Source organism: Ursus americanus, chromosome 6 (assembly GCF_024610735.1).
Source record: "Ursus americanus isolate L20-20 chromosome 6, mUrsAme1.1.p, whole genome shotgun sequence".
Lineage (NCBI taxonomy): Eukaryota > Metazoa > Chordata > Mammalia > Carnivora > Ursidae > Ursus > Ursus americanus.
The window spans coordinates 23,783,202-23,798,818 of record NC_142132.1 but is presented as its reverse complement, the minus strand read 5'-3'; the positions used below and the strand labels follow the sequence as shown (position 1 = coordinate 23,798,818).

The following is a 15,617-nucleotide window of genomic DNA, read 5'->3' as shown; positions in this document are numbered from 1 at the left end:
TGGTGTGCAGCGTCCATGCTGGAAAGGACGGACTCCAGGGCACCTTTCATCCCACAGGTGTCCAGGCCTCTTGAGGTGTCCTCAGTGAGTGAGACCTTTTTGATCAGCCTGAATGAGCAGAGGAAGCTAACACGTGGAGAAGCCTTTGAAGGGAAGTCCCCACTCTGGGAGAAGCAGCCACTCTTGGAGAAAAGCAGAGTTTCTGCGAATCTTTAGTGCAGTCTACGGAAAGAGAGACCATGTGTGGTGCTATAAGCACACTACCTTTGATGAGGCTTATTTGGATTCTGGAAGGAAGTTTGTTGTGACATCAGTCATGCAGGGAGCCCTGAGAATTTAGCTCTTTATAAAAGTAAGATGTTTGCTATGTATGGAGTGAGGAAAATCCGCTGGTTGGAAAACAGCTTAGCTCCATGTTGCTGGCATAGGATATTTAAGATCCAGACGGGGCCTTATGATTTGGGGAGTTAAACCTCTTGTTTTGACGATAGAATAGGGCTTGACAGACGCTCTTATTGGCCAAACTCTAGTCAGGACCCTTGGGGCTCTTTGTGAAGTAGGCTCTGCCCTTGGGTGTGTCCTCAAAAGCCCAGTTTTACTAAGAATCCTGCTAAGTCAGTTTAGCCAGAATCCCCTCCCCTCAATATCTGACTGGTCTCCTCACCCCTACCATGTCTCATCACCCTGGCCTGCCTTCAGTAAGAATCCCATCAGGTCAGTTTATAAAGGAATTACTCTACCCTCTAGTAATATTCCATCCACTCCCCCCCACCCTTCTCTTTGGCTATAAATTCCTTGCTTTTCATTGTATTCAGAGTTGAGCTCAGTCTCTCTCATTGGAAAACCCCATTGCAGTGGTCTCTATACGTATTGCCTTTGTCCTGAATGAAGTCTGCCTTACCATTTTAACAGGTGTTGGGGTGATTTTTTTCTTTAACAGGTGTAGGGAATTGGCTTGTCTAGGGTAGCACTTTGCATATGTTTCAGAGTCACTTCTAGAGTCTGGATTTCCAGACTCCAGGTTCAATGTTCTTTCTTCACACCATGCTATCTTTATACCTTCAAGAGTACAGAACCAAGAAGTGATTCATCCTATAAAATGTTTTATTTGGACCATTAAAAGTATGCAACTTACTGCCTTTAGAGATTAGGCTTTCTCCTTCCCTGCCCTGGAGAGGATTGGAGCCTGGGGTGATTGGTCACTTAACCTCAATGCTAGTGTGAGTGAACCACAGATCCTTCCCTGGCACCAGATGCTGCTAGACTTTTCCACATGTGCCAGCATCCAACAAGATGAGATGTGTTTTCTAGGTGTGACTATGTGTTGAATGGCCACCAGACATTAGCAGTAAGCCAAAAACTCGATCAACCAAGAACATGAATGACCATTCATTCATTCTTATGAAGATAAAGCAAAATGGAATAATATACAAACCAGTACATTGAGCACTTACTTTGCATCAGACAGGGTGCAAGGCATTGGGGTTGTTACAAGAAATGGCTCTTGCCCTTAGGGAGCTATAGTCAAGGAAGAAATCCTAGAATAAAAATAGTATGACTGAAACGATAGGATGAATGCTAACATAGAAATGTATACAAGGTGATATGGGAATACAAAGGAAATTGTGATTAATTTCCCAGTGGGGAAGCTGGCAGGAGGGTGGTATTGGTGGTGTCAGAGGTTGGAGAGAAATGTCCCGAGCAAGGAAATAGCACAGGGATAGTTCACACAAAGGGAATGATACTTATAGAAATGGAGGGCAGTGAAAACACAGGACATTCAGGAAAGTTTGGTGAAGCTGGAGGGAAAGGGGCAGGGAGCAGGTGGCTGGAAATGAGTCTAGTACTGAAGACTAAAGCCATATTTGACAAGACTAAGCTTGGAAGCTACAACCTCATTATGTGCAGGCAGTGGGTAATTACTACGAGGGATGAGGTGGAGAGACCCGAAGGTTGAAATATAGCCTGTTGACAGCATGGGGGATGGCGGGAGGTGGAGAAGGCTGGAGGAAAAGCCTCCTGTTGCAGGACTATTGCAAAAAATAATGATGCATGAGCCACAGCATTGACGTGAAGATGGAAGGACTAGGGGTCCAAGTTATTTAGGAGATAGAATCATTAAGACTTGGAGACCGAGCTGGGTTTGAGAGATAAAGGCAACAAGAAATATTGGGAGTGATTCCCTGTGCTTAAAGGTAGACAGGAGACAGAAGATAAGAAGTCGCTTTGGGGGGGGGGTTGGTTCTAAAAGTTACCACAGTCACTGACCATGTGGAGCCAGTAGCCTAGGGAGGGATTTGAAATACTGCTATTTGTTTATTCAGTAAACATGCCGAGTGTGTATGATGTGTACAGCCTGGTTCTGTACATTTTGGGGAAGGGAGAAGTGAATGTCCTTTTTCTTTTTACATTTATATTTTTTTGACATTTCATTATACCTACATCCTATCAGGAGGTTTCCCATGTGTCTTATTTTTGCATCCTTACAAATGCCTTGTGAGATCAAATTTCCCTGATTGTTTTAGTTAAGAAGCCTGAGGCTCTAGCAGGTTAAGTGACTTGCATGTGGTCATGCAACCAGAGAGCTGCGGATCTAGCAAGGAACTTGAGATTTTGGGGGGCGCCTGGGGGGCTCTGTCGGTTAAGTGGCTGCCTTCGGCTCAGGTCATGATCCCAGGGTCCTGGGATCGAGCCCCAGGTCGGGCTACCTGCTCCTCGGAGAGCCTGCTTCTCCTCTCCCTCTGCTGCTCCCCCTGCTTGTGCAATCTCTCTCTGCTAAATAAATAATTAGAATTAAAAAAAAAGAAATTGAGATCTTGCAACACCCAAAGTTCATGTTCTTTCATCTCACCATAGTGTTCTCTGAGAACGCTGTCCTTTGGGAGCTGACGTTGTGCTAAGGGGACCAGAACTTAAAGAAACTCATCACGACGATATCACAGAGCCAAAAGGAGGCACGCGCAGTGTGCTTTGGGCATGCAGTGGGCTGGGGAAACTTATTCCAGGGCAGAGAGGGGGTGAGGGTGACTGGGAAGAGGGTTAGTGAGGCCTTCACAGAGGTGAGGATGGGCATCTCAGCTGGGAGTGGGGACATGAGATTTGCTCCATTAGATGGGGTGGGGATAATTCTTAAAGGTCATCACACACTACAAGCCTTGGCTGCTAGGCTTGTAAAACAGCTGTGGGCCAGGGCAGGAGCAGATTTTGGAGAGGAAGTGGGTGAAGAATCCGGGAAAAGGCAGCAGCAGGCCGTTAGTTCCTAGGGGAGCACCCAGGCAGAGCCATGCACTGGGATCTGAGGCAGAATGCAGGCACCGCCATGCGGTCAGGTGACCACAGGGAAACTAAACTGAGCTCAGACTTTCTAAAGCCTGGGTGGGAGAAGTTTCGTGACCTAGCCAAAGAAGGCAATGGGGGAAAGACAAGGTGCAGAGCTGATGCTATCGGTGGTTTGAAAAGGGAGGGGGCTACGTGTGGACTGGGGTTGCGGAGTGAGGCAGAAAGCATGGTGGCGAGGCTGGCTCCTGGGATCCCCCTCTTAGACACCCGCTCTCCTTCCTCCACCATGGAAAGGCGGACCTTTTAAGCTCTTGCATATAGGGCTTCCTTCCACCCAGGTTGGCTGGACTCTGGTGACCTCAGGAGCCAGTCTGGCCTCTCACACAGCTCCTGGCCGGAAATTGTGTCCCTCCGCAGCACCACATGGAGGACCCTGGGCTGAACTCAGAGCGGGGGAGGTGGACAGGCAGTCTCCAGCAGCAACTTTCACAGACAGCTTCACAAAGGGCAGAAAAGTAGGTCTCTGAGAAAGGCCGGGAGCAAAGGGGGGTGAGCTTAGGTAGTAAGCAGATGCACTAGTCCAATTGCTCTTCTAAAATTAGTGGGGCCTTTTATCTCTGAATCACTTCTGTGATTTGGGAACAAAGGTGCAAGTTGAAGGAGAGCTTGGCTCCCCTCTGAACACAATCCCCATTTGGTAAAATGATCTCTCCCTTCCTTTCTCTCTTACCTGCAGGTCAACGGATTATGGCACAACCTATGAGAAGCTGAATGACAAAGTGGGCTTGAAGACTGTCCTCAGTTACCTCTACGTCAATCCCACCAACAAAAGGAAGGTAAGACTAGGGCTCAGGGGTCCTGAGCACTCCCCATGCGGTAGTGAGTCTTCCTGGGGCCGGGCAGGAAGAAGAAAACCAGTAGGCATGGACTCCGTTAGAGAGGGCCTGCTTTCTAGGCCAGGGGCATCACAGAGCTTGCTTGTAGTTCTACCAACTGCTTTGACACGAGTAGTCACGATAATAATAACAAATTTCAACAACAACAGTAAAATGATGTAACTAGTGCCAGGGATGCCTTATCCCATTTACCCTCACAGTGAATCTGTGGGCTAGAAGTTACTGTTGTCCCCATTATACAGATGAAGAAATTGAAGATCAGAGAGATTAAGTAATTTTCTAGCCCGAAGGCAGACAGTGGTAAGTAAAAGATCTGTGATTTAAGAGTGGCTCTGCTTGTCTCTGGCGTGGAGTTCTTCCAGCCTCCCTCTTGCTGCTCTGTGTTCAGAGAGCTCCTTGTAAACAGGGAGTCTGTTTCTGCCAAGGGAAGGATAGGTAGGTCCTGGATTCACCTGCTTGACCTTGAACTCCTGCTGGGGAAGGGAGAGCAGACCGGCTCTGCTGGCTCCTCTGTTCTCTGACTTTCCAACTGACTTAATAGCCAGGATGTGCAGGAAATCATAGAAGACCAGACCATGGTCATGGAGGCCCACTGGTTGGAGGGGCCTGGGAGTCCATGCAATGATGGACCGTTTTAGAAAATAAATATTGTATAATATGTTGGCTCTGGGGTGGGTGATCTTTCTGCAGCCAGGAAGGCACTGCTGTTTAGAAACTTAGGCAGGCCTAGCCCTTAGAAATACACCAGGAATCTAAAAGGCCATTTCAGTGTTTCTCAAAGTCTGACAATGGTACTCCCTAGCTTTCGTCTTGCGATCTGATTTGCATTCCCCTGTAGGTTTCCAGCCCTTTCTTTTGTGAGAATAAGTGCAGAGGTGAGCTTCAGCCCAATGTGCAGATGTCCCTGACGTCTGAGTCCAACCTGGTGGAGGCCAAGCTGGGATGATGATGATTTATGCCGCTCGAAGAACAGCTTTGACTCAGTCCCATAGCAGGAGCGCTCACAGCCCCCTCTCTTCTCACTCCCTTCTCTGACACCCCTAATCCCCAGCAAAGGGAGGAAATAGAATGTGTGACTCCTGGTTCAGCGTTGATGATGGTGCCCCGTGATCTAGCTAGGAGGCCCCAGACCTGAGACTATGCCCACCGGTCAAGTGCCAAAACCCAGGTGATCATCAGGATGGCTGTTTGCACACCTGTTACTGGCTTTGGTGGAGTAGTTTCTCTTTTCTTTGTCCCAAAGTGCTGTCACCTCCATAGTTCTCAGTTTTGTCATGTGACTTGTTGAACGTCAGAGCTGGAAGGGATCATCGATTTTATCTATATGAGCAATTATTATTAGTTTCTGAACTTCAGTGCTTTTGCAAAAGTGAGTAACGCTCTAGGTCTCTTCTTTGGAAACATGCTCCTGCCCACAAAACTGGAAAATAGTTTTTAGCAGTTTGTGAACAGCTGGGATCCCACCCATGGACCTGGGATGTCCATGGAGTCTCAGTTAAGAATCCTTTATCTGTACCAATAACCTCATTTTACAGATGAGAAAACAGAAGCCAAAAAAAGCCCACAGAGCCAGGTGAGAGGTCAGGACTCTTGATTCTCAGTCCAGATATCTTTGCTCCAGACCGTCCTTTGCACCTTTTCCTCCTGTACAATCACAGCCTGGTAGTTTACGATGTACAGTCTAGTCCTGTATTGGAAGCTTGAGGCAGTTGCTTCTTGACCCAGAGGAAAGCTAGGTGCCACGTCCATGATGGGCCCATGATAAACCTGGACTGAATGCAATCAGCAATGGTCTGTCTCAATCCTTCCTCTGCCGTGCCCCCTTCGTTAAGAAGGAAGCTGAGGTCCACAGAGGATAGACGTCCACCCATGTCACTCAGCTGGTTGGTGGCAGTGTTGCCAGTTGATCTCCTGACTCCCAGAATAAAGCTTTTTCCATCCTACACAAGTGACTTGGGGTTGGATGGAATCACATCTTGGGGTGTCCGCACTGTGGAAGAAGCAGGTTTTTGACATGCGGCAGATGTCAGTCAGTGCTGATCTTTGACCTATGACCACACAGAGTTAATCGTATTTTCTTGTAGTTGATAGGTCAGCCATCTTTCTCCCAAGTGAGATGTAAAGGGTCACACCTGTTGGCATCCATTTTGGTGGTAATCTATCCTGTCTGTTTCCTGCTGGGCTTCTACTCATAATGATGTCTCATTTGATCTTTTGCTGTTTTTCTCTACCCCTGACTTCTTTATCTCTCCTTGGTACAACCTAGAGGCGATTAGAAGTGCGGGAGGGTTGTCTGGGTAGCTCATTCAGTTAGGCGTCTGACTCTTGGTTTCAGATCCTGATCTCAGGGATCATGAGATCAAGCCTGGCGTCAGGCTCTGCACTCAGTACAGAGTTTGCTTGTCCCTCTCTCTCTGCCTCTCTCCCCACTTTCTATCTCTTTCTAAAATAAATAAATGAAATCTTAAAAAAAGTGCAGAAACAAAGGGTTGGTTAACACAGATACTGAGGGTCAGAAAGAACAGAAAGCTGGGATTTAGAGACCACTGGTGCAGAAATTCTGTCTCCGTTTCTCCTGCCTAGAGGTGATATCCACACCATGGGCTCTCTAGAGCAGTTTTTCATGGGAATTAATTCCCACTTAACCAAAGTTCAGCCTATTTTGTCTGTCTTCTCTGAGAAATGCCATCAAAGTACAGTTAACTCCCACTTAAGAGTCACTGCTACCCAGAAAGTTAAAAGCATAGATATTTTCCTCACTCAGCTTGGGGAAAGACAAATGGCAGGCTATTGCTGTGGTTTTATTTATTTTCTTTATTAGCAGTAGAAATTAATTCATAAAGAGACTGTGTGATCCTGAAGTGCTTTCTGAATCATCCAAGGGAAGATGAAACTAGATTCTCTTTCATTTTATGGTAAATGTTTTTGATTGTCTTCTGAGGCTCTGGATGCTGAAAATTCACAAATACTCTACATAGTGACTTTTCTTTTAACCAGAATATTCAGTTTACTAGAACTACCCTTATCCAGCCACTTACGCAAAAGGACAGATACAAATGAATATACTCTGATTTGCTTCTTTATTGCTTAGTGCTCTGGGTCATTATGACCTTGTAATTCAACTTTTTCGTTTCTTTGTTAACTATGTCTTAAAGTTTAAACCTGTGGTCTCTGGATTCTCATCTCCGCTCACATTATTCAAGATCTTTTGATCCTCCAGCACCCAAATTATCTGTAGCTGCCGTGTTCATCGACAGCCAGTGAAAAATCCAGCAGGTTTTCAGTTAATCTTGTGGAAACACTTGCTTTTTACTTAATGAGTTATTTATTTAACAGATGGCCACTACTTTCCTTGGAGGCTGTGAGGACATCAGAGATCTGTGGCCCCTGGCAAACAGTAGATTGTGCTTGTATTTACATAGTAGTTGGTTTTCTAATGCTTTTTTGACAACATAAAAGCTTCAAATACAGATAGCCAATAAACCATTACATTGAAAGTAGAAGTGTTAGCATGTGTATATCCTTCTACCAGTAATAGTCTTAGCATTAATTGAGCACCTACTATGCTCAGCTGTCTTTTAGGAGCTTAATCTATATAACCTCCAATCCTCCCAGCCACTTCAGAAGGCAGGTAAGATAAGAAAATGGCTCTGTGTTGATTACCTCAAGGCTGTATTACTTGTAAATGGGGAGTCTGCAACAACTTTCCAGTTGGTGAGGGGAATGAATGACAAATTCATCAGGATACATCCTTCCAGATCAGGGAAGTTGAGATTTGCACTAGCTGTATTTACTGGTCTTTCCTATGTGAGAGTATTGTGTGAAATACTGTGAGCTACTCCAGTTGAAGGTGTTCTAGACTCTCCTATGATGTCGTGACATCAGCATTATTTTAATGACCGTGACCTGCCCTGATTGTATTTGATGTGAATTCTGCATCCCTCCCTGTTTGCCTTTCTCCAGCCATTGGCCAAATAGCTCACTTCCCCAGGTGATGTCTGAGCCTGGCACTTTGGACATGAAGAGAGTGTGTTCGTTCTAGAAGCAGGTGTGTGTGAGGTTTGTGTCCCCGAGGAGGGGCTCTGCTGGGGGGGTGGGGCTCTGAGTTCCCTCTCACAGCTTCTTCTGCTCACAGGAGACAAATGTCTCTGGGTTCCTAGAACTGTCAGCCGGTGCTTGCCCTCTGGTCCATGCAGAATGGCACACGCCAAGGTCAAGCTTGCATTGAACAGATCTGTGCTTCGTACAATACAAACATGCTGATGTCTTTGTGCCCCAACAAGAGAGGGGTTTGGATCCTACGGGAGCCTATTTGAGAACAAATCTTTAGGTGGATAAGGAGATGCAGGCATGCTATGGCCTGATTGCGCTGGCTCAAAAGTGGCTGCCACCTGCAGATTTGGAAAGAGTCCTTTGGAAATGACAGAGAGCATAGGAAGGTCTGACTGCCAGGGAATGTGGCTAAATTGCTGCAGAGTAGAGGTGGGTGTGCCTCTTGGGGGGGGGGGCTGTGGGTGGGGAGGCTGTATGGTCTGATACCAGAATAGGGTAACGACTTCTTATTGAGCTCCTCACAAGTCCCAAGCCCTGCGCTGAGTTCAATTCTATCCCCTTTTCTAAGTTTCAGTCCTAATCCCCTGAGCCTGGTACTTTTATTCCCATCTGACAGGTGAGGAAACTGAGGCTCAGACAGCCGAGCCCCTTGCTTTTTGTCAAGTAGCTAGCAAGAGCGGCCCAGGATCCCCACTCACCTCTGTCTGACCACACAGGCCACGCTGTCTGCTCTGATCCATAGGTTGGCCGCCCTGGCACAGGTAGAAGGACCAGGTGGGTGCAGTCAGCACCCTAATAGTGTCTGCTGCTTGGGGTTTTCTGCCCATCAGTGTTAGAGAATTCGCTGTTTCTTGGAAGAGGAGGGGAGTGTTAGATCTTCCCTTCCTAATTGATTTACCATTGAGGAGGATAATTACTTCCAGGCTCCCCTGCCTGGGAACCCCCAGTCGGATTTCTCTGACAAGAAGCCACCTCTGTCAGGCTGTTAGCGAGGCATTGTGAATGTGGTTGGAGCTTGGTTATTCCCATAGCGTTCTCCTAATGCGGCAGCATCACCCTGAGCCCCGTGACACACGGGGACACCTCGAAACAAAACAAAACACAGGATGTGAAGCTACTGGTGTCCTGTGTTCCCTGACTGTGTCTCCTGCGACTGTTGGGGGATCAGGGAAGTCCTTGGGGTGGTACACTTTCAGTTCACCGGTATTAAAGTGTCTTACACGGAAGCAGAGCAGTAGCAATCATAAGTGGAGAATGCGGAGAGATAATGTCAGGCTGTTTAGCAATCTGTTAAGTGACTAGCTCTGAGATAAGTCTTTTGGAAGGGAGTTTTCTGCTTTTAGAGATGTGCAGTCTGCTTGGGCAGGGACTGCCGGTGAGGGATGTCGGCTTGGCGGGAACTGCGGTGGCCACTTGGGAAAGGGGCTTCTACTCATGCGCCCCAGGTGACTGTGGGCCTGTGGGAATGAGGGCCCGGTGCAGCTTGACATCACTGTCATCATTTCCTGATTTTCTCTGCATATTTTCATATGAAAATTTGTATTCTGAAATGTTTTAGATGGGCTAGGACGCGGAGCTTGGAGTGTGGGGCCTGGCGGGCTGTCCCAAATCCATGTCCGTTCCTTGCACCCAGCCGGCCTCCTGTGCCATATTCTGGGTACTAAGTTGTTCTCCAGCCTTGAAGTTGATATTTGCAATGTGGCCTTTAGGGGTCACAGGATAAGGATAAGACTTGGTGCTCTTACTGAGGGCCCACGGGGATGCCTTTTTGGCCTGTGTGAGGCATCAACTAAGCGGAGTGTGGCTCACAAAGACTTCCCTTTGACTCTAACGAGTCACATAGTAGGTCCTGCAGTGCAAAGGGACCTGGGGGGTCACTGAAGGGAAAGACCTTTAGAGTAGGAATAGAAGGCAGACCTCTGCTTTCTGGTCCTGGCTCTGCCACTGGGTAACTGTGTGTTCTTAAATAAGCCAGACCCCACTCAGAGCCTCCATTTCCCTATCTGTATAATGGCAAGGTTAGCTCCTACCGTTTTTGAGGCTCCTTCCTGTTCAGGTTGCCCAGATGACCACCATTTGGACAGTGCCTCTCAGAGGGCTACATTGTAATATGTGACGATGCTTGGACTTTGGGCTCCATGCACAGCCAGTTGGGTAGTCGTTGGAAGGTGTGATCCCCATAGCTCTTGGTTTTAAGGACACCTGTTGGCCAGCTAAGCTCTTCCATCCAGGCTAGAAGCTTCTTTTCTGAAGTTACAGTTCCTTGGTCAGAAGGCGGATGCTTTCCTCTAACCTACTGGCTCTGCTGGTTTAACCGAGAGCAGCGTCCTCCTCAGGGGCACAGCCGCGGGCTGGCTTCCATCAGCACGAGGTGACGCAGGTTCACAGGAGCGTCCCTGTCCTTGTCCAGGCATGCACAGCCCTGCTCTTGCAAGAGAGGGAGCTGGAGGTGCTGTCGGAATATGCTCTGGCAGCCCAGGCGTGAGGACACGATCGTGACAGCGGGCAGTGCCCCGGCTCGGCTGCGTCCCACTTCCTCCTCCGTGGCTACCCGCTCGCTGCCCCCTCAGCCAGGCTTTCTCCCTTCACAAAATGTGCATAATAAGCCGTGTGTCAGAGAGCAAGTAAGACAAATCCCTCCTCGTGCTAATGTTCATTTCTGTTTCCAAAGGTGACAAGTGTCTGCCATATTAATGACAGTGGTGTTGATAATACAGTAACAATGATAAGCAGATGGCATTTTTTGAGCATTAACTATGTGCCCCAAATTATTCTAAATGTTTTCCGGGAATTGACTCATTTAATACTTCACCAGCAACCCTGGGATGTTGGTACTATCATGATTCCATTTACAAATGGTCAGAGTCTGGCATGAAGAGGTCAGTGACCTGCTCGGGTTCGGTTGGTGATGGTCACTTAGTCTAATGTGCTCACTTTTACTCATGTTTAATTTTAGACTCACTGCAAGTTGGATCTAAAAGGGCCCTCTGGGACCCTGTGGGCTCTCATTTAGCAGAAGAGGCCACTTGGGGACTTGTCCCAGGTCCTGGAGTCATTTGCGGCAGAGCCAGGATTGGAACTGGGTCTACTGTCTCCTAATCCGGTGCTCTCCACAGGTCCGCAGGCTGTCGGCTGCTGGAGCGCTCAGATCTGATAGAGAACCAAGGCTGTGAATGAATGCAAGTAGGGAACAGATGGGAACACGCACTGTCCCCCCACCCCGCCGCCGTCTCACTGAACGTGTGTCGTAGCTGTAGGGTCATACTAACACCCGTAGCTTCTTGGTTCTCTGGTCTCTGTGGGAATCCCATTTCAGATGAACCTGGCTGAGAAACCAAGGGCCTGAAATCCAAACTGCCCTTTGCACACTGGAAAGGACGATTGAGAACGATTGAGTAGCGCGCTCACGGCGAAATGGCTATCCAGGAAACAAGGGGCTTGTGCCCTTGGGGAAGAGATGTTGGGGAAGGAACTAGGGTTTCTGGTCTAGGCCTTTCTCTTATTTGTGAAGATTGGGAAAATCATTTAAATTCTCTAAACCTCTGTTACTCCATTTGTAAAATGGGCATAAAATGGGCATTTTTTACATATGTCTCCTTTGGGAGCAAAATGAGAAACATAATATTGACTTGGAGGAAATAAGCTACAGAAAGGGAAGAGAGGATTGTATCTTCTGAGATGGAGCTGACATTATGATCACAGACTGGAATCAGCTTCCCCGCGTACACGGGCTCCTTGGCTGTGCCCCCCTGCTGACCGGAGGGGCTGCCAAGCCTCCCCTGCTGGGCTGCCTGCTTCTCGGCTTCCTGGGGGAGAGGCTGCAGCCCTCAAACCCTGGGTTTTCAGGGGCCTCACATCCTGCCCCGTCCAGGAGGCACACTGCCACCTTTCCCCCTGCAATCTTCTTCCCTGTCTCTAAAAACCAAGCTTGCTGACAGCCTGAGGGAGATGGATTATTCTGCTGGTGGAGAGAAATGGTAGCATTCTTGTTAATTCACAACCACCTTGTTTTTCTTGCCTCATAAATTAACAGTTACCAAGAGGCTAGAGCAGTGTTTATGGGAAAATGTGTGAAACGAAGGAGTGAAAAAAGGAAAAAGAACACGTCTTGGACCAAACCTTCTTCCTTTAATGATTCCATGTTCAAACCTTGCCTCTTAGTATACCCAGAAAGTGGTCCAGAGAGTAATCCCCCGAGAATGAAAGCATCAAACTTCGTTGAGGGCTGAGGAATTTAATAAAGGAGAATTAAGACATCAGAAGAGGGTGGGCACTGGTTTATAGGTGTCCACCTGCCTTTGCAAGTGTGACTGGTGATGGAGTGGATGTGAAGTGTGGTTCAACTCAAACTAATCACTTAAAGGAAAGAGAATCTAAAGTAATTCTTGGAAATTCACTCTTTAGTCACAAAGTCCCTTTCTCAGCAAATATATGTATGTGGTTCCCCATATAAATTACTGCAGTGTGCTCCAGCCAATAATTTATTTAAAGGCTCATTAAAATGATTACTAGTTTTTTCTTTTGCATTTTATTTGAAAATGGGAAGAATATAAACCTATAGCCTGGCTTCTCTCCAAAGTGCCCTTTGGGGTTTGCATTGAGTATATCATATTTTTTTTAATAAAGATATGATTTGCAGTAAGATTGTTCAGGCATTTAAGAGGAATAATAAAAATTAGCCACTTATTGCACTTTTTAGTGGCTTGTGTTTGCCTAACCTGTTTTTTAAAATTTGATTTTTATTGGATTTGGGATGTGTGTGTGTGTGTGTGTATGTGTGTGTGTGTGTACTTGTGCATCTGTGTGTTCAGAAAATATCAACAAAGAACATTACGGAACCTTCAGAGTTAAGAAATAAGAAAAAAAAAAAACCCTCTTCCTATTCTGGGGAAACTCTGGTTTGGCATGAACTAAGGATCAAAGGAAAGCCTGTGCTCCTGGGTGGTCATGTGAGATGCTCGTTCTGTTTTTCTGCCTGGCTTATCCCAGGGACCCTGGCTGACCACCATAGTTACTCAGTGAAGCCTCTGGGGAAGGATTCTGTGCAGGGGGAGATGCCAGGCAAGGGTACAGGTGAAGGCTGAGGCAGTGATAGGAGTGGAAAGTCCTAGGACTCAACCCAAAGGAGAGGGCATTGAATTGGCACATGAAGGAGTCGGGTTGGGTATGAGAAAATAACACGATGGGCTGACAAGCGCTTCCACACCAGGCCCAGATGACCTGTGGAGATGGTGGGAATTTTACATGTTAAAGGCTGTTAAAAAATCACAAGGTATCCTGGTCAGAAGGACTTAATAAAGCACCAGGCTTCGAGGAATATGTCATCCTGTGGCATAATCAGAACGAGTGAAGAGTAGAGGCAAAAATCGGGCTGACTTGGAAAGAAAGCTTGCAATTTAGAGCAGAAAGGAAGAACAAGGACGATCCGTTAGGGGAGGCAGGCTGTTGAGGTTTTCACAGACGTACCGAGTTTAGCAGTTGCAAGTCAAGAGAGGGAGTGGGATTAAATATTGTAGGTCCCCCCAGATCTCAGGGATGGAGGTAGGACTGAGGGCGGGGGCATGGGGAGCCCCAGCAGGTGTTTGAGCAGGGGGCCGACAGCATGAGAGCTGTCCGTGTACAGGAGGGCCGATGAGAGCCCACGGGCAGATGAGGTGCCCGTGTTAAGCCTTGAACACCAGCTCTCCATCCTTGCCCTGCCCTCCCCAGACCTCTGGGTGTATTTTCTGAGCATCACAGGCAAGAGCAATTTTAACAAAGAGCTTGGGATGGCAGGGGGATGTGTTCTTCCTAATGTTCCGACGCACAGTTATATAGCAAATGGATCTCGCTGCCCCTGAGGTAGAGATATCTGTAACGAAAACAACCACCACCACCAGTGAAAGAAATCACTCTATTTTTTTCTTCCTTGGTGAGCTCAACCAAGCAGAGAGATTGCTACTGGCGTGCATGACTCGCCCCCAGCCCGGCCCCCCATTACTGGCCCAAGGTCAGAACGACAGACGTCCGTACTCGGCGCACACTCTGTTGGTGAGCGTGTCTGGGTAATGAGGGGCAAGCATCCTGGGATCCTCGGGTCTGCCAAATGGCTCGGGGGCTGCTCTGCAGCAGGGAAGTCCCTGTCCCTGAACACTGGGGGTCTGAGCCGGTAGTGCAGAGCCAGCCGCTGACCTCAGTGACAAATGGAGACCAAGCTTGGTGCTGGCAGCTCCATGTGGAGGGCCCCCCGGGAGCAGACGCAGACAGTCAGCTCTGCCATTCCACAGCATGAGTCTAACGCTGAGAAATGGCTCGGGCTGTCTTATAATGACCAAATAGAGGAAAGAAATGAGCCAGAGAGGGAGCAGCCATGAGAAATGTGCCTGAGTATCTCCTTGCTTCCAGAGAAAGGAGGATGTGTTCAGTTTAGAGACTTGCCACCTGGTCCTGATTCCTCCCTAGTGCCCAGCAAGGCAGTGTGATTGTGGAGGGAAGAGCTTCACAGCACAGCCTGGCTCTGACCAGCTGGGTGACCTTGCACATGTCATTTCACTTCTCTGCACCTTTGTTTTCTCATCTGTAAATGGGGCTCCCAATAGGATTTAAAAAACAATTTTAAGAATTAAATAACTTCTGCGTGCCGTGCACAGAGTAGGTGCTCAACAGTGTGCTTTTCTTTCCCCCGGTTAAATGAACCTCTTTGCCTTTGTCCCCTGCTCCGTGATGCTTCTCACTCCCCAAGGATCCCATGTCCATCTAGCTGACTTCGCTCTCCCGTGGGAAGGCATTCGTTTCCCTCAAACTAGCATGAGGCAATGTCCTTTCAACTTCTGTTTTTTTTTAAATTTTTTTAATTTTTAATTTTTGTAAATATTTTTTTATTATATTATGTTAGTCACCATACAGTACATCCCGGTTTCTGATGTAAGGCTCGATGATTCATTACTTGGGTATAACACCCAGTGCACCATGCAATACGTGCCCTCCTTACTACCCATCACCGGTCTATCCCATTCCTCCACCCTCCTCCCCTCTGAAGCCCTCAGTTTGTTTCTCAGAGTCCGTAGTCTCTCATGCTTCATTCCCCCTTCTGATTACCCCCCCTTTCTTTATCCCTTTCTTCTCCTACTGATCTTCCTAGTTCTTATGTTCCATAGATGAGAGAAACCATATAATTGTCTTTCTCTGCTTGACTTATTTCACTTAGCATTATCTCCTCCAGTGCTGTCCATGTTGCAGCAAATGTTGAGAAATCATTCTTTTTGATAGCTGAATAATATTCCATTGTATATATGGACCACAACTTCTTAATCCAGTCATCTGTTGAAGGGCATCTCTGCTCCTTCCACGATTTAGCTATTGTGGACAGAGCTGCTATGAACATTGGGGTGCATATGGCCCTTCTCTTGA

The 15,617-nt window shown here is 47.5% G+C and overlaps 1 protein-coding gene across 5 annotated transcripts in view; it reads left to right on the top strand.

The window, feature by feature from the left end:
- The window catches only part of SORCS3 (sortilin related VPS10 domain containing receptor 3), a 692,468-nt gene that overhangs the window by 365,772 nt on the left and 311,079 nt on the right, over positions 1-15,617 (top strand). For all 5 annotated transcript variants that reach the window (XM_087862727.1, XM_087862725.1, XM_087862726.1 and 2 more), the window contains one exon: positions 4,016-4,115. In XM_087862727.1, coding sequence (XP_087718853.1) covers positions 4,016-4,115 — 100 coding nt within the window. The remainder of the gene's footprint in view (positions 1-4,015; positions 4,116-15,617) is intronic.